At 42.1% G+C, this 23,680-nt stretch overlaps 1 protein-coding gene across 1 annotated transcript in view; it reads right to left on the bottom strand.

Moving 5' to 3' along the window:
* Positions 1–22,993, bottom strand: part of acox3 (acyl-CoA oxidase 3, pristanoyl) — a gene marked incomplete at its 5' end in the record, with an annotated part of 39,357 nt that extends 16,364 nt beyond the window's left edge. The window contains 14 exons of the mRNA XM_083640870.1: positions 509–624; positions 2,970–3,083; positions 5,204–5,326; positions 5,440–5,560; positions 5,709–5,831; positions 6,610–6,792; positions 15,172–15,268; positions 16,081–16,169; positions 16,575–16,718; positions 18,315–18,404; positions 20,100–20,174; positions 21,176–21,311; positions 21,510–21,607; positions 22,874–22,993. Coding sequence (XP_083496996.1) covers positions 509–624; positions 2,970–3,083; positions 5,204–5,326; positions 5,440–5,560; positions 5,709–5,831; positions 6,610–6,792; positions 15,172–15,268; positions 16,081–16,169; positions 16,575–16,718; positions 18,315–18,404; positions 20,100–20,174; positions 21,176–21,311; positions 21,510–21,607; positions 22,874–22,993 — 1,629 coding nt within the window. The remainder of the gene's footprint in view (positions 1–508; positions 625–2,969; positions 3,084–5,203; positions 5,327–5,439; positions 5,561–5,708; positions 5,832–6,609; positions 6,793–15,171; positions 15,269–16,080; positions 16,170–16,574; positions 16,719–18,314; positions 18,405–20,099; positions 20,175–21,175; positions 21,312–21,509; positions 21,608–22,873) is intronic.
* Positions 22,994–23,680: the final 687 nt, after the last annotated feature.

Here is a 23,680-nt window from a genome sequence, read left to right as displayed (position 1 = left end):
CGAAATAGTCTTTCTCCTACATTCAACTTCAACTTAATTATCAATTTGTTGGAGACATCCTGGAACCCCCCCCAAGGACCCCTGGTGGCCCCTGGACCATTGAGAAATCACTGCAGTATACTATATGCAGTATACTATATGCAGTATACTATATGCAGTGTACTATATGCAGTATACTACAGTATATGCAGTATACTATATGCAGTATATACTATGTATACTATATGCAGTGTACTATATGCAGTATACTACAGTATATGCAGTATACTATATGCAGTATATACTATGCAGTATACTATATGCAGTGTACTATATGCAGTATACTACAGTATATGCAGTATACTATATGCAGTATATACTATGCAGTATACTATATGCAGTGTACTATATGCAGTATATACTATGCAGTATACTATATGCAGTGTACTATATGCAGTATACTACAGTATATGCAGTATACTATATGCAGTATACTATATGCAAGTGTGTGTGTGTGTGTTTGCCTTACCTGGCTGTTGTTGCGGGCCTCAAAGTCATCCTTGCTGCAAGCCCTCTGCTGTTCCAGCCTCCTCTGGCTCTCCTCCAGCAGGAAACACACCAGCCACCTATAGGCCGCCAATGGTACTGATGACAGAGAACCAAGACTACATTCCATTATGCTGGGAAATAGAGTTAATAATAGTATATTCTATGGGTATGAACAAAATCTGATTAGTGGGCAGGACACAATATTGAAATATGTGTGTAATTTAACAATGGATTTAAATACATATTTAAAAAAACGTGGTTGCTGGGGGAAGCAGCCACAACAACTTTCTCTCTTTCTAATACACACATGCACAGATGTTCGGCACATGTGATGAAAGGGAGATGAGAGACAGTGAGACCGAGAGAGAGGTAGAGAGAGTGTGAGTGTGAGTGAAAGTGTGTGTGTGTGTGTGAGAGAGAGAGAGAGAGAGAGAGAGAGAGAGAGAGAGAGAGAGAGAGAGAGAGAGAGAGAGAGAGAGAGAGAGAGAGATTGAGCTTGAAGTCAACGGTGTCATAATATCATCCTGTTCTCACCATGTTCAATATGCCATTACTGGCTTTTGAATCATTTGTATCGGCATATGTTCTCATTTTTTAACAGTTTGACATGATTGTATTGACTTATGTAGCTACTATTGTATGTGTTTCGTGTTTGAAAACATAATAATTTTTCCCCTATTGTTTGAATGTGTAAATTATTTGAAAATGGACATTTGGAAAACTGATCTGGCAATATTGTTTCTGATCACAGTCATGCTGTAAAAGTTATTGAATTGATTCAGATTCACATCTACTTTAAAAGCCACAGTAAGTAATCAGATTACATACGAGGAATTTGACTATGCAGCGTAGCGGTCACATTAATAGTAGGAGACAATCATATAGAAAGACAACCACAAAAATGTAAAGTGCAGCTCTTTAAGGTGAAACACACAGAAGAGGAGAGAGATAATGAGACAAAGGAAAATTCCTCATCTGCAGTATATTAAAACTCCATAGAAGCTAGGGATGTCAACGGTTAACCGTTAATCGATTAACCGTCGCTAACGTCGTTGTTCGGTTATTGCTGTCGGTCTATCAGTTAATATTAAAAAAAAAAAAAAAAAAAAAAAAAATTTTTTTTTTGGTCTATTTACTCAATGAGCTCATGCCCAAACAAGGCGTGTCTATTTAGATGCTGAAATGTTAATGCTTTTTGTGTTAGAAATTCTAACACAAAAAGAATTTGTGTTGAAATGTTGATGCTTTTTGTTAATGCTTGTTAATGCTTTTTGTGTTAGAAATTCTAACACAAAAAGCATTAACATTTCAGCATCTAAATAGACACGCCTTGTTTGGGCATGAGTTCATTGAGTAAATAGACAAAAAAAAAAAAAAAAAAAAAAAAAAAAAAAAAAAATTTAATATTAAAAAATTATGAATTAACCGATAGGTTAATCGATTATTAGCGTCGGTTAATCGAAAGTGAAATTAACCGAAAATTGACATCCCTAATAGAAGCCATAACTCTGTAGGTGTAGTGTATATATAATTCTATATATTCCTTCATCTTTCATAGAAGAACCAGATGCCATTGGTTGGAAAAAACTATGTTAAAGTCTATTGTTAAATACAAAGTGAGTCTGTAGCTAGCTATTCATGGCTAATATCAGACAAGGACATGTCCTACTGCCCCCTGCTCTTTCTATTGGCAATATAAACAACAGTGTTGGAATTTGGAGCACCATTTAAAAATCTCCTACACAATACTTGAAGTATTGGCAGCTAGCTAGGTGTGACTGTGTAGACAAGGCTAATCTATTATAAAACATGACTTTAGCTATCAACAAAGAAACCAAATCAACAAATCTATGTCTCTTGATTTGAAGTATTCTTCCTGCCTTTTTGCTAGTTTGCTGACATTTCTAAGTACAGTACCTCTTTAAAACATGAAGTTTCACAGCCAGAGTTTGCCAAATGCAGATTTGACTTACATTCAGATAAAAGTGAGGGGGACAGATTTGCACTTTGTAGAAGGTAACAAGAGGAGCAAGAAGACAAGTTTATTATTATTTCCGAACAAAACCACTTGCTCAACAAATGCTCAACAAGTCATATTTCTGACTTCTGAACTCGCAAGTAAAAACTTCAGAGAACAACTTGAAGGCTTTGATGGTATTAGGATTTGACAGATACAGGTTTTTAGAAGCACATACTAATATTTCAAAAGTTTTTGGATTGAAGATATCAGTTGCTGATATCTTGGGCCAACACAATATTCAACATCTTTAAATGTAACCATTATTAAGGCACACAAAATAGTACAATTACTTTGTGTTTCCCCCAGAATGGTATTTTTGGCAGGGTGGGAAATCCTCCAAAACAACATACTGTACTGTAGATGGACGACTGGCTGAAGTATTTTTAATACAAGGCCCCATACAGTATCAGTCAACTCCTACCTGCAGAGTCCATACACTCCTCCATCGTTGTTGCTGTGAACTTGCTCTCCACGATCTGACTGAAATCTTGCAGGAAATTCACAGACTCCAGAGGAGACTCGATTCGCACACCATCTAAAAGCACACAATACAGCATTCAAAGCTTTAAATCAGGGGTCTGAGACTGTGGGCCTCCCCCCACACAAAGCTTGGAAAAAGGAGCTCCACCTGCTTAATTACTGGATGCCTATGGGATGATGGGATCATGATTATGATATTTGATAGACATAGACACTCAACAATTGAGCCAAGATAGCCTCATATTGCTGTTTGACATACTGTGCTTCAGACATCATGAAAAAGGTCTGTCTGAAGGCATTTATTAGTTTCTGATTCTGGGAAAGTGGGAAAAACTGTCAAATTCCCCCAAACTACTGTATCTCTGAACTATCTCTTTCACCAAATCACACACATTTAGGATATTCTATGAGATCTCCTTTTGATAACTAATGTAATATTCTTTCACTTCCATTCACTGAGCCTCCCCTGAAACTGCTCGGAGCTCCCCTGGGAAGGCCAGCCTCTCACTTGGAAAACCTCTGCTTAACACTGTGGGTACATTGCAAGTGAATCTGAACGTAAGACACTTGGTCCACCATGGACCGCAGGGCGCTACGGAGGGTGAGGCGCGCGGCCCAGCACGTAACAGGAGACGAGTTGCCAGAACTGCACGAACTGTATAACCAGCGGTGCCTCAGGAGGTCCCTGAAGATCATCAAAGACACAAACCATCCCCACAACAGCCTGTTCTCCCTGCTACCCTCAGGGAGGAGATACAGGGTTCCAAAAGCACGCACAAATCGCTTGAGGAACAGTTTCTTCCCGCAGGCCACGAGACTCCTTAACATACACAAATAGTGTAGTAGTCGTACCGTACCGTACTGCAGCTGCTACCATTATGTATGCCTAATGTTTAATTGTATGTCTAACAAGGTACATGCTATTTGCACCTGTATGTCAACTACGTCGAATTTAAAATGTCTGAACACGTCTAACGTATGCACAATGCCTAATGTTTAATTGTATGTTTAATAGGGGTGTCACAATATATCGTCCCACGAAATTTCGCGATAGTAAAACGTCACGATATGTATCGTTGAGATGAAATCTCATATCGCAAAAAAAAAAAAAAAAATTTTTTTTTTTTTTTTTTTTTTTTCCTTCAAAAAATAGACTAAGAAACGTCTTTGTTTGTTGAAGTTCAATGTGTGGAAAGTAGTTCAGTTGAACAAGTCTCTGAAGAGACACATGAGAAGTTATACAGGAGAGAAACCATTCAATTGAGTTTCTGGCAAAACTGTTTACTTGACAGGAAAAACTGAAGATGCATAAAAAATAGATTAAGAAAAGTCTTGTTGTTTGAGTTTGAAGAAAAACTGAAGATGCATAATGAGAATTTATACTGCTGAGAAACCTTTTAGTTCAAAGTAAATCTAAGTGACGGTGTAACTCATTCTATTTCAAGATAAGCCTTATCTCCAATCTCATGTTTTTTCTAGTTGTTATTGTAATAACAATTTCCCACAACAGCATGTTTTGTATTTGTGCATTTCAAATAAAATACTACTTTTCCAGTCATATATTGTCATTATTCAAGTTTAAAAAAATATTGTTAAAATCGTATCGTATCGTATCGTTATCGTGAACCCAGTATCGTGATACGTATCGTATCGTGAACTGAGTGTATCGTGACACCCCTAATGTTTAATAAGGTACATGCTATTTGCACTGTATGTCAAATACGTCGAATTAAAATGTCCGAACATGTCTAACGTATGCACATAACATGTGCACCTATGTGCAATGAATATGCCACTGACTTGTCTTATCGCTATTCTGCCTCATTGCCTATTGCTGCTTAGTATTGCTTATTGATGCCTATTTCTTATTGCCTATTGCTCATTGCTTGTTGCCTATTTGTACTATGTCGTAAACGGAGTCCACAGCACAAGAATTTCACACGTGATACTTGTACCATGGAGTGACAATAAAAATCTTGAATCTTGAATCTTGAATCTTGAATCTTGGTCAGAGTAAACATTACATTACATAACATTACATTTTAAAGTTAGCCTTCTGTAGGAGTGGTTAAAAAGTGATTGTTGTGACAATTGCAGATCATATACTGTGTATATACTGTATATATACATTTCACTCAGTCAATAAATTATGAATGAATGGCTGAGAGTACTGACTGTGGTTCTTGGCGTGGAGCCAGCTGAGCAGGTAGTTGCTGGTCTGCTGCAGCAGGACATTGTTGTCGCCTTCGTACGTACAGTTTGGGTCGTTGTCGTTACGGAGATCCCCCAAGCGGTTCACTGAAAACACACCATACTGTTTGTAAGTAGTTAGGACTGACAGTGTGAGTGTGTGTGCATGTGTGCATGTGCGTGTGTGTGTGTGTGTGTGTGTGTGTGTGTGCGCAACTCACTGGCCAGGTATCCATGTCCACCGCAGGCCTCCCTACACTCCTGGATTCCCCTCTGGGCGGTCCATGAGCCCAACGGCTTACTGGCACAGCCCATGGCATGGATCTCCCTACCCAGCTCTGCCTGTGAATTACACACACACACACACACACACACACACACACACACACACACACACACAGAACAACATAGTAAACACAATATGATATGTTTCCTAGTGTGTAGACACACACACACACACACACACACACACACGTCTCTCTTTACTCACCTGTCTGTCACTCTTGTCCTTCATCATCTGGCCGATCTGGAACTCGACAAAGTTCATGAAGATGGACTTGGAGAAGTGGTCAAGAGCATACATTGCTGCCACGTAGGGGATCAGACGCCATTGCTGTAAGCATACACAATAACACAATTGATAAAAAAAATAAACAGAATAGAAGCTTTGCAATTGTCTAACAATTTGCCTATCAACAATGGCTGTGCATCATGAAGACCCGTTGGAGAAATGCCTGTTAATATCCGAGTATATTGTATAACAACCAAGCTAGAAAAAGAGCGCTAACGTTAGCTGAAAAAGCTTTGTTTCCAGATGTAGGTTTCTGTGACACACTTAACCATTGCACTTAACAGTAAAATTAACTAACCACTGCTAACATTAGCAAGACATGAGAGCTAGCTAACAAGCTAACACTATCTAAACCAGCCATTCCCAACCTGTGAGCTGGGGCCCACTGGTGGGCCGTGAAGGTATTGCAAGGGGGAATGTAATTGATATTATGATTATGTATGAGAATGCATACTGAGAATGATACTGTTATTTAATTTGTAATTAATTAGTCGTTAATTAGAATATTGCAGACAGTGCCTCACTGTTAGTTTCTGATTTCTGTGTGGTGCTGATGGATAGCTCCTTTTATCATTAATATAAAAAGTGCTCTGAGAACACATTATTTGGCCTCCATATTGTTTACAGTCGGATGTGGACTGCGAACATTTTTGAGATTTTCAAGTGGGCCTTCAGTGTGAAAAGGTTGGGAACCACTGATCTAAAACACAAACTCGATGAGATGTATCAGTGATAGAATCCTCATTCCCCCCAGCACCCCCCACCACGCTGCATCTAACTCATATCTAGGTGTAAACATGGTGATCCCCTCTACTCCGACCTGTAGCTGGTATTCCAAAACAGGAATCTCCTCTGTGTCTTTAGGTCCAAACTGCCGCCTGGTGGCTGAGAAGCGAATGGCCACGGTCAAGGCCAGCTTCAGATTGACCACTGCCATCCTGGAGATGGACACCCTGCCACCCGACAGGGCGCCGAGAGACGCCCCAAAACGTTTGTTGGGGTCCTGGAGGAGAGAGAGTGGGGAGAACAGAACAGAAGAGACAGGTAAGGGTTAGGGTTTAAGGGAACAGAATGAAAGAGACAGGAATTGATTAAGAATCTACAGTAAACTGAAGAAACAAACAAAATAACATCCCCCAGGAATGATGCAGTCCCCCTCTGGGCCAATCTCTAACAAGATACACAAATGCAGCAAATGTCCAAGTCTCAAGCCTGTTCAATACATTTGCATCATATGCTAGTCTCAAGCCTGTTCAATACATTTGTATTATATACTAGTCTCAAGTCTGTTCAATACATTTGTATTATATGCTAGTCTCAAGTCTGTTCAATACATTTGTATTATATGCTAGTCTCAAGCCTGTTCAATACATTTGTATTATATGCTAGTCTCAAGCCTGTTCAATACATTTGTATTATATGCTAGTCTCAAGCCTGTTCAATACATTTGTATTATATGCTAGTCTCAAGCCTGTTCAATACATTTGTATTATATGCTAGTCTCAAGCCTGTTCAATACATTTGTATTATATGCTAGTCTCAAGCCTGTTCAATACATTTGCATTATATGCTAGTCTCAAGCCTGTTCAATACATTTGCATTATATGCTAGTCTCAAGCCTGTTCAATACATTTGTATTATATGCTAGTCTCAAGCCTGTTCAATACATTTGCATTATATGCTAGTCTCAAGCCTGTTCAATACATTTGCATCATATGCTAGTCTCAAGCCTGTTCAATACATTTGTATTATATGATAGTCTCAAGTCTGTTCAATACATTTGTAGTATATGCTAGTCTCAAGCCTGTTCAATACATTTGTATCATATGCTAGTCTCAAGCCTGTTCAATACATTTGCATCATATGCTAGTCTCAAGTCTGTTCAATACATTTGTATTATATGCTAGTCTCAAGCCTGTTCAATACATTTGCATTATATGCTAGTCTCAAGCCTGTTCAATACATTTGCATTATATGCTAGTCTTTTCCTTTTGCCATTTGTGCCACCTCATATTGAATAATGCAGTCACGCATTCGGCCAATCTGTAAATAAGTGAAAAAGCCATATAGTGGACAACTGGTTTTCATGAAACTCAAAAGTATATGAGCATTGTGCTTCGAATTTCATGCCATTCCAACTTCCAAATGCAGCAAAACAGTTGTTAGCTTCATCAAAGTCTGATCGGGGTCTGAGATATTGTGTGTGACGAATCCGCCAGCAGAGGGTGCCGTCCCTTTGGAAAAAATCCATTCTTGTTCCTGTTGCCAAGTGCAACAATCCAAAATCACTTAATGACTTCCGGCCAGTGGCCCTAACCTCCCTGGTCATGAAACAGTTTGAGAGGCTAGTGAAGGATGAGCTAGTAACAAAAACTGACTCTTTGCTCGATCCACTTCAGTTTGCCTATCGTGCTAATAGAGGCGTGCAGGATGCTACAGCCACCTTACTGAACCTCATATTCAAGCATCTAGAGGGCAGTAAGAATCACGTTAGGCTGCTCTTTGCTGATTTTTCATCAGCATTTAACACCATCCAGCCACACATTCTGGTCGAGAAATTAACCAGCTTTTTCGGTCTGGATAAGTGCCTCGTTGGTTGGATTCTAGACTTTTTAACGAATAGATCTCAGCAGGTGAGGGTCAATGGGATACTGTCCAGTATCTTATTGTCCTCTACTGGCTCGCCCCAAGGCTGTGTTTTATCTGCTTTCTTATATATTCTATACACCAACGACTGTCGCAGCCGTTTCGCCAACAGATTCATCGTCAAGTACGCTGACGATTCTGTCATCGTCAGTCTGCTTGGCGATGATGATGTAGGACACGGCCAAGTCATTGACGACTTCGTTTCTTGGTGCGAAAACGCTTCCTTGGAACTCAACGTTTCCAAAACGAAAGAGGTTTGTATTGATTTTCGACGTTCCCCCCCTGTTCCCCAGAGCAGTTTTGTCAACGGTCAGCCTGTCGATATAGTGACAGACTACAAATATCTGGGTACGGTAATTGACAGCAAGCTGAAGTTTGATCTGAATACCGACATGCTGTGTAAGAAAGGTCAGCAGCGCCTTTACTGCCTTAGGAAGCTGGCCAAATTTCAGGTTGATAAAACTTTGATGAAAATGTTCTATAGTGCTTTTGTGGAGTCTGTCATATCATTTTCCATAATCTGCTGGTATGGTAATCTTTGTACTAAAGACAAGAACTCCCTGGGGAGAATAGTGAAGGTGGCTTCAAAAATAGCCGGAACCCAGTTCAGAAGCCTGGACCAGATCTGTAATAAACAGGTGCTGAAGAAAGCTGAGTCCATCCGATCAGATGATGCCCACCCTCTGAGGTTCGAATATGAGCTGCTTCCTTCCGGGCTCCGCCTTCGTGCCCCCATAGTTAAAAAGAACAGGTACAGAAATTCCTTTGTGCCTGTCTCTATCAGAGCGTTGAACGCTGCTGGGGTACAAATGTAATGTCTCCCCATCTGCCGTTGCTGTTATTTATTTATTTTATCCTTTTATTCTTTTATTCTTTTATCTTTATTTATTCTTAGGGGTACAATACAGTATATCTGTATTATATACTTTGTCTGCCCTTTGGTCTGGACTGAGGTTTTTTCTTTTTTCTTTTTTTTTTTTCTCTTGTGCTTTAATACAATGATACATTGTAGCTCTTTCTTGTGATATAAATGTGCTGCTGTGAGTGAACTGCACTTTGCTACTATGCACTTTATATCTCTACTGTGCACTTTAGATCGTTGCTACTGTTGTCATTTGCACTTTAACTATTGTGTCATTTGCACTTTAACTATTGTGTTGCACTTTAAACTGCTGCTCTAGACTGCTTTTACAATGTTCTTTTTGTCTTATTTGTTTTTATGTATGTACTTCGTACTACGCTTCCTGCAATCCAATTTGCCCTTTTGGGACACTTAATAAATCTTGAATCCTTGAATCCTTGAATCCTTGAGGAATGAAAAGACTGATCCATGGATTACCTTATGGGGTCAATAAAAGACTGATCCATGGATTACCTTATGGGGTTAATCAAAGATTGATCTATATTACCTTGTGGAGTCAATAAAAGACTGATCCGTGGAGCCTTGTGGGGGTCAATAAAATGAAAGTAAATAAAACTTGTTTTTGCTTTCCCTCCATCTCTTCTATCATCGTCCTCTCAAGGAAGGCAGAAATCCCCTCCAGGACCTTCTCAGCATTTCAACAATTAACCTAAATATTTCCCCCTGTCCAATAATGAAGGTTCCATGCTCAGCCGTGCCAACGTGTGAATCATCTGATGTTGACTTTGCTGGCCAATTAACAATTCCAGGTTATTGGGATGTTTGTTCCAAGAGACCACGACTGTCCTGTCTATTTACATGTCTTGTGGGGTTAGCAGAGACCACGACTGTCCTGGCTATTTACATGTCTTGTGGGGTTAACACAGACCACGACTGTCCTGACTATTTACATGTCTTGTGGGGTTTAGCAGAGACCACGACTGTCCTGGCTATTTACATGTCTTGTGGGGTTAGCCGAGACCACGACTGTCCTGTCTATTTACATGTCTCGTGGGGTTAGCAGAGACCACGACTGTCCTGTCTATTTACATGTCTTGTGGGGTTAGCAGAGACCACGACTGTCCTGTCTATTTACATGTCTCGTGGGGTTAGCAGAGACCACGACTGTCCTGGCTATTTACATGTCTTGTGGGGTTAGCCGAGACCACGACTGTCCTGTCTATTTACATGTCTCGTGGGGTTAGCGGAGACCACGACTGTCCTGTCTATTTACATGTCTCATGGAGTTAGCGGAGACCACGACTGTCCTGTCTATTTACATGTCTCATGGGTTTAACGGAGACCACAACTGTCCTGTCTATTTACATGTCTCATGGGTTTAACGGAGACCACAACTGTCCTGTCTATTTACATGTCTTGTGGGGTTAGCGGAGACCACGACTGTCCTGACTATTTACATGTCTTGTGGGGTTTAGCAGAGACCACGACTGTCCTGTCTATTTACATGTCTTGTGGGGTTAGCCGAGACCACGACTGTCCTGTCTATTTACATGTCTCGTGGGGTTAGCGGAGACCACGACTGTCCTGTCTATTTACATGTCTCATGGAGTTAGCGGAGACCACGACTGTTCTGTCTATTTACATGTCTCATGGGTTTAACGGAGACCACAACTGTCCTGTCTATTTACATGTCTCATGGGGTTAACGGAGACCACAACTGTCCTGTCTATTTACATGTCTCGTGGGGTTAATGGAGACCACAACTGTCCTGTCTATTTACATGTCTCGTGGGGTTAATGGAGACCACAACTGTTCTGTCTATTTACATGTCTCGTGGGGTTAATGGAGACCACAACTGTCCTGTCTATTTACATGTCTCGTGGGGTTAATGGAGACCACAACTGTTCTGTCTATTTACATGTCTCGTGGGGTTAATGGAGACCACAACTGTCCTGTCTATTTACATGTCTCGTGGGGTTAATGGAGACCACAACTGTCCTGTCTATTTACATGTCTCGTGGGGTTAACGGAGACCACAACTGTTCTGTCTATTTACATGTCTCGTGGGGTTAATGGAGACCACAACTGTCCTGTCTATTTACATGTCTCGTGGGGTTAATGGAGACCACAACTGTCCTGTCTATTTACATGTCTTGTGGGGTTAGCGGAGACCACAACTGTCCTGTCTATTTACATGTCTTGTGGGGTTAATGGAGACCACAACTGTCCTGTCTATTTACATGTCTCATGGGGTTAACGGAGACCACAACTGTCCTGGCTATTTACATGTCTCGTGGGGTTAACGGAGACCACAACTGTCCTGTCTATTTACATGTCTTGTGGGGTTAGCGGAGACCACGACTGTCCTGGCTATTTACATGTCTCGTGGGGTTAACGGAGACCACGACTGTCCTGGCTATTTACATGTCTTGTGGGGTTAACGGAGACCACGACTGTCCTGGCTATTTACATGTCTTGTGGGGGTTAACGGAGACCACAACTGTCCTGGCTATTTACATGTCTCGTGGGGTTAACGGAGACCACAACTGTCCTGTCTATTTACATGTCTCGTGGGGTTAGCGGAGACCACGACGGTCCTGTCTATTTACATGTCTCGTGGGGTTAGCGGAGACCACGACGGTCCTGTCTATTTACATGTCTCGTGGGGTTAACGGAGACCACAGCTGTCCTGGCTATTTACATGTCTCGTGGGGTTAATGGAGGAATTTTCCGTGCCTGGTTGTTATTACCAACTGTCTTCTTCCCACCATGTCCATGTAGCTCCAGGCTCCTGAAAGCCTGTTAAAAAACACTGACGCTGTGTCTTAATCTGAACACAGCATGGGACTCCTGAACTCACGATTGTTAAAGGCTAACTGCCTGGGCTCCAGTCTTTGTTTATTCAGACACTGCCTTCTGGCACTGTGTGTACATGCATGTGGATGTATGTGTGTACTGTACGTGTATGTGTATGTGGATGTGGATGTATGTGTGTACTGTGTGTGTACGTGCATGTGGATGTATGTGTGTACTGTGTGTGTACGTGCATGTGGATGTATGTGTGTACTGTGTGTGTGTACGTGCATGTGGATGTATGTGTGTACTGTGCGTGTACGTGCATGTGGATGTATGTGTGTACTGTGTGTGTACATGCATGTGTATGTATATGTGTACTGTGTGCATGTGTATGTATGTGTGTACTGTGTGTGTACATGCATGTGTATGTATATGTGTACTGTGTGCATGTGTATGTATGTGTGTACTGTGCGTGTACGTGCATGTGTATGTATGTGTGTACTGTGTGTGTACGTGCATGTGTATGTATGTCTGTGTGTACTGTGTGTGTACGTGCATGTGGATGTGGATGTACTGTATGTGTGTACTGTGTGTACGTGCATTTGTATGTATGTGTGTACTGTGTGCATGTGTATGTGTGTACGTGCGTGTGTACGTGTACGTGCATGTGGATCTGTGTGTGTACTGTTAAGTAGTCCAATGCACCAACGCATGTGTGTTAAAAGCTGTACGAGTGTGCAACATTAGCAAAGGGAAAGTCCCCACGGGCTCTGGTGCCAAAATAAACACTGCATGGTATACATAGGAATTTATATGCAGCACTTAGCAATTTTTTTTTTCTTTTTTGCACATTTTTATTGGTCCCTAGAGGAGAAACCGTTCTTGCCCCCTCCACAGGGAGGTCAGAGGTCAGGGTCAGCTACCGAACAGCAGCCGTGGAGCTGGTAGGGGTTCAGGTCAAAATTCACTAAAAGGTTTGTGCTCGGAAGATCGCTAAATCATCAAAACGACCACGCCAGAATGCCATGCTGTTCATTTAGCGTGCTCGCTGCGTGCAAATCTAACAGCACTGCTTAAAAAATACATCCTCTTTGGGCCTGTCATGGTCATGCATATGGAAATTATATGCAATTTTGACCACATAATATTTATTCATAGAAGTTTTGCCTAATTCACTCATACACCAACTCAACACAAACAGCAACTCCATCAAACATCTGTAGTACATACGGTATAAGACACTTTGAAAGGTGCCGTAAATACTTTGACAAAGAGTGTGACCATTTGGAACAGCTGCTTTCATTGCTGCAAGAGCTCTTTCCAGTGCTTTTCCTTCCATAAACATGGAAACTCTGCAGCCTTAGATCAAGCAAATGAGGTGGTAAAGATGTGCAGAGCACCCCTGCCAATGCAATCGAGGTGAATCTGGACCTCAGTGTCTTACTCCAGGAGACTTCAGTAAGGTGGATGGTTTGCTGTCCCAGGCGGTTGAAGCTTTGACTGAAGCGGGGGGGGGGGGTCTTCCAACTCACCACACCTCCATGATAAATGACTCAACTTTCCTTTTACTGTCATTCATCAAAGTGCTAATATTTCCAGACTTAAAGGAACACTCCACCGATTTTCAACCCGCTTTGTATCATTACAAAATCAGTAGTATATCTGAAAACTGTGAACAGATTTGCAGGCATTCATTTAGTTCGACAGTTAATGAGAGTTGATTTGAGTTAAGTTGGGTACCAGTGATGTCATTTGTGCATGAATGGCTTCATTGCATATAAACATAACTTGTTTAGAATAACCCGGTAAACTCATACTTTATGAGAAACCCGGTTGTAGATATTAAACGGGTTACTATGGCCCCGTCTTACTGCTTTTCACATGGCAGCAAAGAGTATTGACTATTAGCATGGGGATGAATCCCTGTAACAGAAGTAAGCTACAGTACTATTGCTAAGGGGACATTCACACCAAAAGCGTTTTTGGAGCTGCCAGCGTCTTTCTGCAATTCATTCTCTATGTAGGGACGCGCTAAACGTGCTCCTTTTTTAATGAACGCACCTGTTGTTTAGCGCTGGTGTCGTCTTTTGTTTTTGGAGGAGCGCTATGGCCATTTTTAAGCTGAAAAAAGTTGAACATTAGAGGAAAAGCGCGCTGCTTGTCTTTTCCACTCCTCCTGCATTTTCTCCTCCCGAGGGATCCTCAACCTCCGCTGCTGCCAGAATTGGCAATAATCTGGCTTTCATGTTGACAGTCAACATCAAACAGACAGCTGGCTACCGTCCGTGTGGTCGTTGTCTCGTCAACTCTAGTGCACGCGACGGCAGGGGAAAACAAAACGGAGCACTAAAAAAACGCTCCGTGCGCTGTGTTTTGTGCACAATGGAAGCGCTCTGGACATGATTTCCTAACGTTCTTCTTGAAAAAAGCGCTTTTGGTGTGAATGTCCCGTAAATCAAATAGGGACGTAGGATATTCTGTTAACTTGTTTATTCGTGGCGGCATCTGAGAGACTCAATCATAGGGTATCCAAGGTTCAGGGAAACAGATTAGGCCAGCGGTTTTCAAAGTGTGAGGCGCACCTCCTCTGGGGGGCGCAAGAGAACTTGAGGGGAAGCGCGGCGTGAGGGGAAGAAAACAAAAATCAGAGAGAAGAAAATGGATTAAAAAAAAATCTGGTTAGCTAACTTCAGCTATGTGTGTCATAGGGCAAAATGTCAGTGACGCGATATTTAGTAGGCTACCTACAGTGGAGTCTGGTGCGAGCAGAGAATGGAGGAGTATGACCCAGATTATTTGAAGTTTGGAAATTTGGAGTTTCATCTATTGGTCCCGACGATGCTCCCCTGCCAGGCTGTAAAGGTGCTCATGACCTTCAGCTCAACATACCTCTGTGAGGGATTAAAATTATTAAAAGCAAGTACTAGTCAAAGCTTCAAAACTAATTAACTAAACAGCTAAATCTTCCCATTCCTGGGACTAAATCTGATAAGGGGACCATGGTGTAATTTCTAATTATATTATTATTGTGCATTCTGTGAAACTGTTTGAGTACCCCTTGGAAATGTCTCTGCAAACCTTGAAAGGTGTAACATAGTGTCCATCAGGTGTAACGTCTCCCGTCTTATTCAGCATGTTCTCCCGTGGGATCCTCACATTGTGGAACAAAGCAAACCTGTCAGAAAAAAGAAGAAGAAAGCAAAGCTGTCAGAAACAAGAAGAAGAACAAAGCAAAGCTGTCAGAAAAAAGAAGAAGAACAAAGCAAACCTGTCAGAAACAAGAAGAAGAACAAAGCAAAGCTGTCAGAAAAAAGAAGAAGAACAAAGCAAACCTGTCAGAAACAAGAAGAACAAAGCAAACCTGTCAGAAACAAGAAGAAGAAAGCAAAGCTGTCAGAAAAAAGAAGAAGAAAGGAGAACACATAAAAACCAAGACAGAAAAATAGCTTCAGTCTCTTCTGGCAACATGTATGTAAAAGAAAAGAACGGGTGGAGGGGGGATTGTATTCATCACTATCGCTATCACTATGATGTGACCTATATGACCTATATTGATTATGCCTACTTTGATAATGCCATTATGTTCTGCACCAAAGCCAGAAAATGTGACAGACAACATCAAATGTGTGAAAGTAAAAAGTACATTTAAATGTCAAAGGAGATATAGAGGGTATGAAGCACATTTCTGATAGGACATGGCATCGGGACAGGAGACTAACGTTTTGGACTACAGAGTGGCTTGTTAAATTCACCAGCCACTTCAATGTGCCAACAACGAACACACAGTCTCTGATACAGTCTCCAGTCTTTTAGCACCGTTTATTTTAAGAGTGTATAACAAAAGGTAAGTGGAGACATTTTTTCCTCCACATCCTATGTTGTCTTTTCGGAGTCTTAAATTCTTCCTTGTAAAAACACTGGGAACCCAGCTTGGTCTGTGCTGTAATGTGTGAATGTGCCTCCCTCTAGTGGCTGTAAATAACCTACCCATTATCCAGTCCGTTCTGGCCCAGTTTCTTGCCCATGTCTCCCACCATCACACCAGGCATGGCCAGCAGGGTTTTGGGATCTCTTACCTACAGGACAAATACAGGAATGGATATAGTTATACTGTATGTGGAATTCGACTGTCGGTTTCACTTGTTTTTGTATTGTAAAAACATGTTAATGTTGTTTACTTTAACAATAAATAACTTCTTTCATGCTGTTTTTGCTAGGGGACTAAGTCACTGGTACCATTGTCTTCCTTGGATCCTATGTTGTTAACATATCTGTATTTTAAATGGCTGATTTTATGATAGTTTTATTTGTATATTAAAAAACAAATCAAACGTAACATAAAAATACACACTATGCAACTATGACTGAGATATTTTAACTCTGCGACTATGATATGGCGTAAAAAAACATTATTTATTAGTTATAGTAAATGAGTATTCACTAATACTGTATATACTTTCTACTTCCGATAAGAAACCTGCCTGGACGATGAAGGAGTGCAGGCCGTGGCAGGCTCGGTCGGGGGTGTAGAGCTGAGCGAACACCACGGCGTGCGTCGCCGTTTTACCCAGGTTCCCCACCCAGAACTTGGCGGCCTCAAAGTCCGGAGAGTTGATGACAAACTCCTGTAGGGAAGAGCTTCTGTAATGTCGGTGTCAAGTGGTGTATGGTGAGCCGGCAAACTGTTCTGAGGCAAAACTGTCATGATAACAACCTGACCGATGGCAGTTATTATCACGACCACAACCCTTACTCGAAACAAAACGTCTTATAGCTGAATACGGCTGGTCTATTGAGGCTAATATTGATGAAGACATTGGTGTCTCTAACTCTTCTAAGATCGATTTCTTCCTGTATGATTGTTGAACATGGGTGCAAAACGAAAGAATGCCCTTTCTCTTTGAGAACAGGGGACATCAGACCAGGGGAAATGTGCTCTCTCTTTTGGTACCAGTGAAAAACCTTTAGATGTGACCCCAAATAGTCGACGATTCATTTGAAGGAGCCTGATTCCACTGCCGATCTCACAGTCTAATAGAGTGGACGTCACAGGGTTAGTTGCGCACGCATCGCGGTATCCAAACCGCCGCGGAACTCAAGCCGAAACGAGAGAGATCCCCGGAAAACAGGAAAAAGACATATTGTGCCGTATGCGTATAAACGCTGGACATTCCCACTAGGAAAATGACGATGTCCGGCACTGCAATTTTGGTGATGTAGTTGGATCCTAGACCCATCCTGACAGTGAGTACGGTTCAAGAAACCTCATCCCATTGAAAGAGTTAGCTTATTGTGTAAGGTAACCTGTCTGTTGCTCGCAAAGCTTGAAACAAGGATCATTCCATTCCGGCTATATGGGGGTGCTGAATGACTGATTTTCCATAGAATTGCTTCATACTGGCAGTCTGGCACCACATACATCCAAGCCATATGGCAACCACAGCACTGTAACAGCAACATGAAATTTTGTGCATGGTGTCCTTGTAAAGTGCCTGGTGTCCTTGTTGTGAAGTGCCTGGTGTCCTTGTTGTGAAGTGCCTGGTGTCCTTGTTGTGAAGTGCCTGGTGTGCTTGTTGTGAAGTGCCTGGTGTCCATGTTGTGAAGTGCCTGGTGTCCCTGTTGTGAAGTGCCCGGATGTGCTTGTTATGAAGTGCCTGGTGTGCTTGTTGTGAAGTGCCTGGTGTCCCTGTTGTGAAGTGCCCGGATGTGCTTGTTATGAAGTGCCCGGATGTGCTTGTTGTAAAGTGCCTGGTGTGCTTGTTGTGAAGTGCCTGGTGTGCTTGTTGTGAAGTGCCTGGTGTGCTTGTTGTGAAGTGCCTGGTGTCCATGTTGTGAAGTGCCTGGTGTCCCTGTTGTGAAGTGCCCGGATGTGCTTGTTATGAAGTGCCTGGTGTCCCTGTTGTGAAGTGCCTGGTGTGCTTGTTGTGAAGTGCCTGGTGTGCTTGTTGTGAAGTGCCTGGTGTCCCTGTTGTGAAGTGCCCGGATGTGCTTGTTATGAAGTGCCTGGTGTGCTTGTTGTGAAGTGCCTGGTGTGCTTGTTGTGAAGTGCCTGGTGTGCTTGTTGTGAAGTGCCTGGTGTCCTTGTTGTGAAGTGCCTGGTGTGCTTGTTGTGAAGTGCCTGGTGTCCTTGTTGTGAAGTGCCTGGTGTCCCTGTTGTGAAGTGCCTGGTGTGCTTGTTGTAAAGTGCCTGGTGTGCTTGTTGTGAAGTGCCTGGTGCTGACCTGGCTGCTGGGGTCGTAGGTGGCCGTCGTCCTCATGGCTCTGGTGTTGCTGCCGTGGCTCAGCTCAGTCAGCGCAAAGCAGCCAAATGTCTACAAACACACAGGAGCAGGTGCAACTTAACACACAGCAGCAGGTGCAACTTAACACACAGGAGCAGGTGCAACTTAACACACAGGAGCAGGTGCAACTTAACACACAGCAGCAGGTGCAACTTAACACACAGCAGCAGGTGCAACTTAACACACAGGAGCAGGTGCAACTTAACACACAGGAGCAGGTGCAACTTAACACACAGGAGCAGGTGCAACTTAACACACAGGAGGGGGTGCAACTTAACACACAGGAGCAGGTGCAACTTAACACACAGGAGCAGGTGCAACTTAACACACAGCAGCAGGTGCAACTTAACACACAGGAGCAGGTGCAACTTAACACACAGGAGCAGGTGCAACTTAACACACAGCAGCAGGTGCAACTTAACACACAGGAGCACGTGCAACTTAACACACAGGAGGAGGTGCAACTTAACACACAGGAGCACGTGCAACTTAACACACAGCAGCAGGTGCAACTTAACACACAGGAGCACGTGCAACTTAACACACAGGAGCAGGTGCAACTTAACACACAGGAGCAGGTGCAACTTAACACACAGCAGCAGGTGCAACTTAACACACAGGAGCAGGTGCAACTTAACACACAGGAGCAGGTGCAACTTAACACACAGCAGCAGGTGCAACTTAACACACAGCAGCAGGTGCAACTTAACACACAGGAGCAGGTGCAACTTATGAATGTATGGGGGATCAAACTTGAATGCTGTGAATATGGTTAGGCATACAATGCAATGATCCTTTGCCATCATGTTGTATCTCAATTGGAAACCAAAATTAACTATATTGTATTTGAAAAGCCTGGTAAAGTTGTAAACAGAATAACACAGCATAAACATACTCAAAGATATATAATTTTCATAAACAAATATAAGTAAGGATATAATATAAACAAATCTGAGCGGCAACACAACTAAATGCTGGGCACTTTTATCGACCATCATGAACCTTATCACACTGCTGTGTTTTAGATAACCTAGATAGAGACCAAATGCTTCACTGGCAATAACTGTGGTAGAACTAGCAAGCTGACCAAAGGGCACGTTTGCATAAGGCGCTTAGGCTCAGATTCACAATGTTGGAGCATTTATTTGTAGGTGAGGTCATGCAAATCAAAACTGCCCTTAATTCACTACGATTTTGCAACATTATTGTCATTATTGATTTTGTCCATTCAGAATAGCTACTATCATCACTACAAGACGCAGCATAGTCACCAGCAGGTCAGACAGGGAGGCAGATGGTTTACATCCTAGAATCCAGATACTTCTACAGCTGAAGATTTTTGCCTTTATTTAATTACTGTATTATTAACGGGGCTATTAGCTTGCTCAGTGCTCTTTTCCAAGGATTGTTGGAACCATAACTTGATTTGCAGACATTTATTTGTGAATAAGATTAAAGTTCTGTGCTCTTAACTCGAGCAATCAAGGCACAAAAAAGTAAATTTTTATATAAAAATTTTAAAATAGCTAAATGAATGCAATGTCTTTTCTGAATTTGGAGAAAATAAAGTTTGCGCTCGGATGGTCCCAAAACAACTTCTATGGCTCACCGCATGCCTTTGTGGATTATTTTGACAATCAGTCTTATCCAGTTATCCCATTTCTATGACTGCAAGTAGGGTGTAGTATTGGTAGTGTGAGGCTGTGTATTGGGTTGAGGTGTTACCGTCATATCTTCAGTGTTTTGGACAAACTTCACGTGTCTCGCTGAGCCGGAGTTGGCAACAGTCGCCCCAAACATCTGAAAAAGAACAGCGGTAAGAAAGCAACATTTAGAAGGGTCAGATGGAAATATCAGGTTAGTTACTGTATATACTGTATATGTAAAGGCCGACTGTTCTCGTGTCGGGGCCAGAAAGATGCACTTGAACACACCCTAAAGACTACAGCTGATGGTCAACTAGCACGTGTGAGACCTACAGTAGGACTGCAGATACAGTACAAAGTGTTTGCCCACTGTTTTCAGACCACTCTCGCTCACCACTTAGACGCTTTCGTAACATTGCTACAGTAGTTCTAATTCTAATCAAGAATATGTGTGATATGTGTCAGGCCTTGCCTGGTCTTTTGCTTGTGGAAGAAGAAGAGGAAGAGGAGGAGGTGGGAAGATAGGGAGAAACCACACACAACTGAATGGGTGATAACATACAGCGACAGGCTCAAGGGGCTTTGAAAATATTCGAGATGAAGTTGAAAAATGAGAAGAACGTTTTGTGCGTGGCCCTCTCTTCTCGCTGCTCAACCAAGCTGACCTGACCAGCCAATCAGAGTGATGTAGAATTGTCCGAAAAAGCCTCCGACATGGCCGACGGGACAGACCGCAAAGACTAGAGCCACAGACAGACGCTCAGTGATGTAGAATCAGACATGGCCGACAATCTGTAGTGTGTCTGCAGCTTTAGTCAGATCTGGCGCAGTCAGTGTGGGCCCCCTATGATAGGATGGAGGTTCTTCCCTGATCACAGCTAGCTAATGTGTTTATTATTATGATTATTATAATAACTATTAGATGAATGATTAGAGAATTCATTCTAGTATGCTGCGGCAAGTATTTTAGCCTGCAGTAAAAGCCTGTCTTTGCTGCACTGCTAGTTCTGCCATCTTGACTTTCTACAATATGTACAGCATTTATGTTTGATAGTGATAGAGATCTCCTACTGATAAAACAAGTCTGTGTTCAAAGGGCCTTTATTGGTGTGGATCTTGCCTGCGTAACCTATGCACACGTACACACACTCTCACCCCTTTGTTGAGGAAGAACTTGGCGGCCATCGACCAGTCGTACATGCCCAGACAGTCGTTGAGGACCACCATCTTCCACGGGTTCGCCATCACGTCCTCTTGTGTCATTAAGTTGTAGCGGAAGAGCTGCTTCACCCTGTGGGTGTTTCATTGCAAGCTTTAGTATCTTTACTGATGGTGATTTTATTATTTATTTTTATAGCCACTATATCCGTGTGTGTGTGTGTGTGTGTGTGTGTGTGTGTGTGTGTGTGTGTGTGTGTGTGTGTGTGTGTGTGTGTGTGTGTGTGTGTGCGTACGTGCATGTGTGTGTGTGTGTGTGTGTGTGTGATACCTGAGGAAGGTTAGCTCTCTCATCTTCTCCATGGGGAGATCTTCACCAGGTTGACGGGCGAAGAGAGGATCATTCTCCAGCGTCCTGAACACATATTTCTGCCGGCACAGAGACAAAGTACAGATGTACTGTATGTGGAGAATAAGAAGTAGTGCAGTAGCCATCCTTTGCAGTCACAGCAGGCTTTAACTGGGTTCACTCAGACATTTTGGCCTTGTTCAGACTGCCAGCCCAAATCAGATGTTTGGCATAATGCAGGTTGGAGTTAGGGATGGGCATTTTAAGTCATTTTAATATTCGAGTGCTCTCCTTCTGTTATGAACGCGTCAGCGAGTACTCACAAAAAAAGAAAGACTAAACCAACAACAACAACAACAACAACAGAAACGGGGGTGGGGGTAATGGTACTGTAGCACTTTGTTCGAGCAGACAATAATGTTGTGGAACAAGCAAGGCTTCCCAGATATTTCAAATACCTTCCCGGTATAATTATGGCATGCTGTTTTATCAAACGTAAATCTTGGTTACAATGTCCGTGTTCTGCCAAAAAGTGATTAACTGCAAACAAGTGATTAACGTTAGCTGTTAAAAAGTCATCGCCAACGTGATTAAAGTGATTATTCCTCCATATTTGTTGGAACTAATGTTATGTGAAAAGACCGTGGAGTCAAGTAGTAAAACTACTGCAAAGTTTTGAATGATTTTTATCAGGGTGAAGTAGCTAATGTGTTTCTGCCTCACCACCATGTTGACTTTCTCTGACCACGGGGAACAATGTTAATGTGTTGAATCCCAAAGTATTTAACCATGAATTGGTGAGGCTGATGGCGGTTTGCTCTGATGATCACATGGCTTCCCACACACAGCATATCCCCCCCCCCTCCCTCCACTGTAGGGTTATATTGAGATGCAATAACTTTCTCTCAGTTGGCTACTACTTTCAGCCAGCTGGACATTGTGTGCACAAGTGGAGAACGCTGTTAATGTCCATGAATAGTCAATTGAGAAAACTCCTATTACAAGATTTGCTCTATGTAATACTTTTCACTGCAGTTATATTCAAGAAAGTTGATTTCACAAAAAGACTAGCTCATATTTAATCTGATGAATGACTTTATTCAAATTGAGGGTTTTTATTTATTTATTTTTACGTCGTGATGATGTCACGGCAGACATTTGAATATTCATGAAGAAGCTGAATAGAATATTCAAATGTGAAAAACATATATTCGATACAGCCTTAACCAGGTCTACAGAAGGCTATACATTAAGTAGTAGTACTTCCTCAAATACTAGTTGGTATTATGATAATGATGATGATGATGATGATGATGATGATGATATGATGATGATGGCTAACTTACCTTGAATGCCAGCACGTCCTCTCCGTCTATGAACAGGACCATGTCCTTCCAGTTGAAGGAGGCTTTCTTCCTGTAGATGTCCAGCGGGCCGCTGGGGAGGTCGGCCACAGCATGGTCCATCTTCTCCCTCTGTTCAGACTTCACCTCAGAGCTGGAGGTGCTCATCGAGGAGGACAACAAGGCACTTTATGGTCTATGAGAAGCCCTTAACCTGAATGGATTCAAATGAGACACTTATATCAGATTCCACCCAAGCATGAAGGAATAACAAATGTTTTAATATTCATAGCAGCAGTAGTATAGTGCTGCTCCACAATTAATCAAATCACAATGTCAGCATCTGCAATTATAAATTATAATTGCAAAAGGCTACGAAAAAAATGGGTAACGCTTTAGAATACAGCCCGCAAATAACCCTGTGACTACAGGGTAACAAGATCTGTACTTATAGGGTAATTACGGGGTACCACACATGTACTTACAGGGTAACTACGGGGTACAAGAAGTGAATTTAGCCTGTAACTAGGTAACTAGGTGTATATATATATATATATATATATATATATATACACACACACATACACACACACACACACACACACACACACACACACACGTGCGGGTAGAGAGAGTAAAGCCTAGATGGGTTTATAGGTTCTCTACCTCAGAAAACAAATAACAGTAATCTGGACAAAGCATACAATATAACAGAAACAGAGAGATAGGAGTCCTGTCTACACTGGCACATTTTGCGTTGATATGGGTCTAAACAGCAGCAGCAGGCTTAGAGAGGATGAAAAATGAAAG

The sequence above is a fragment of the Poromitra crassiceps genome (genome assembly GCF_964638095.1).
Source record: "Poromitra crassiceps genome assembly, chromosome: 7".
NCBI lineage: Eukaryota > Metazoa > Chordata > Actinopteri > Beryciformes > Melamphaidae > Poromitra > Poromitra crassiceps.
The sequence above is the reverse complement of the archived record's forward strand: the minus strand, read 5'-3'. Positions and strand labels throughout refer to the sequence as shown.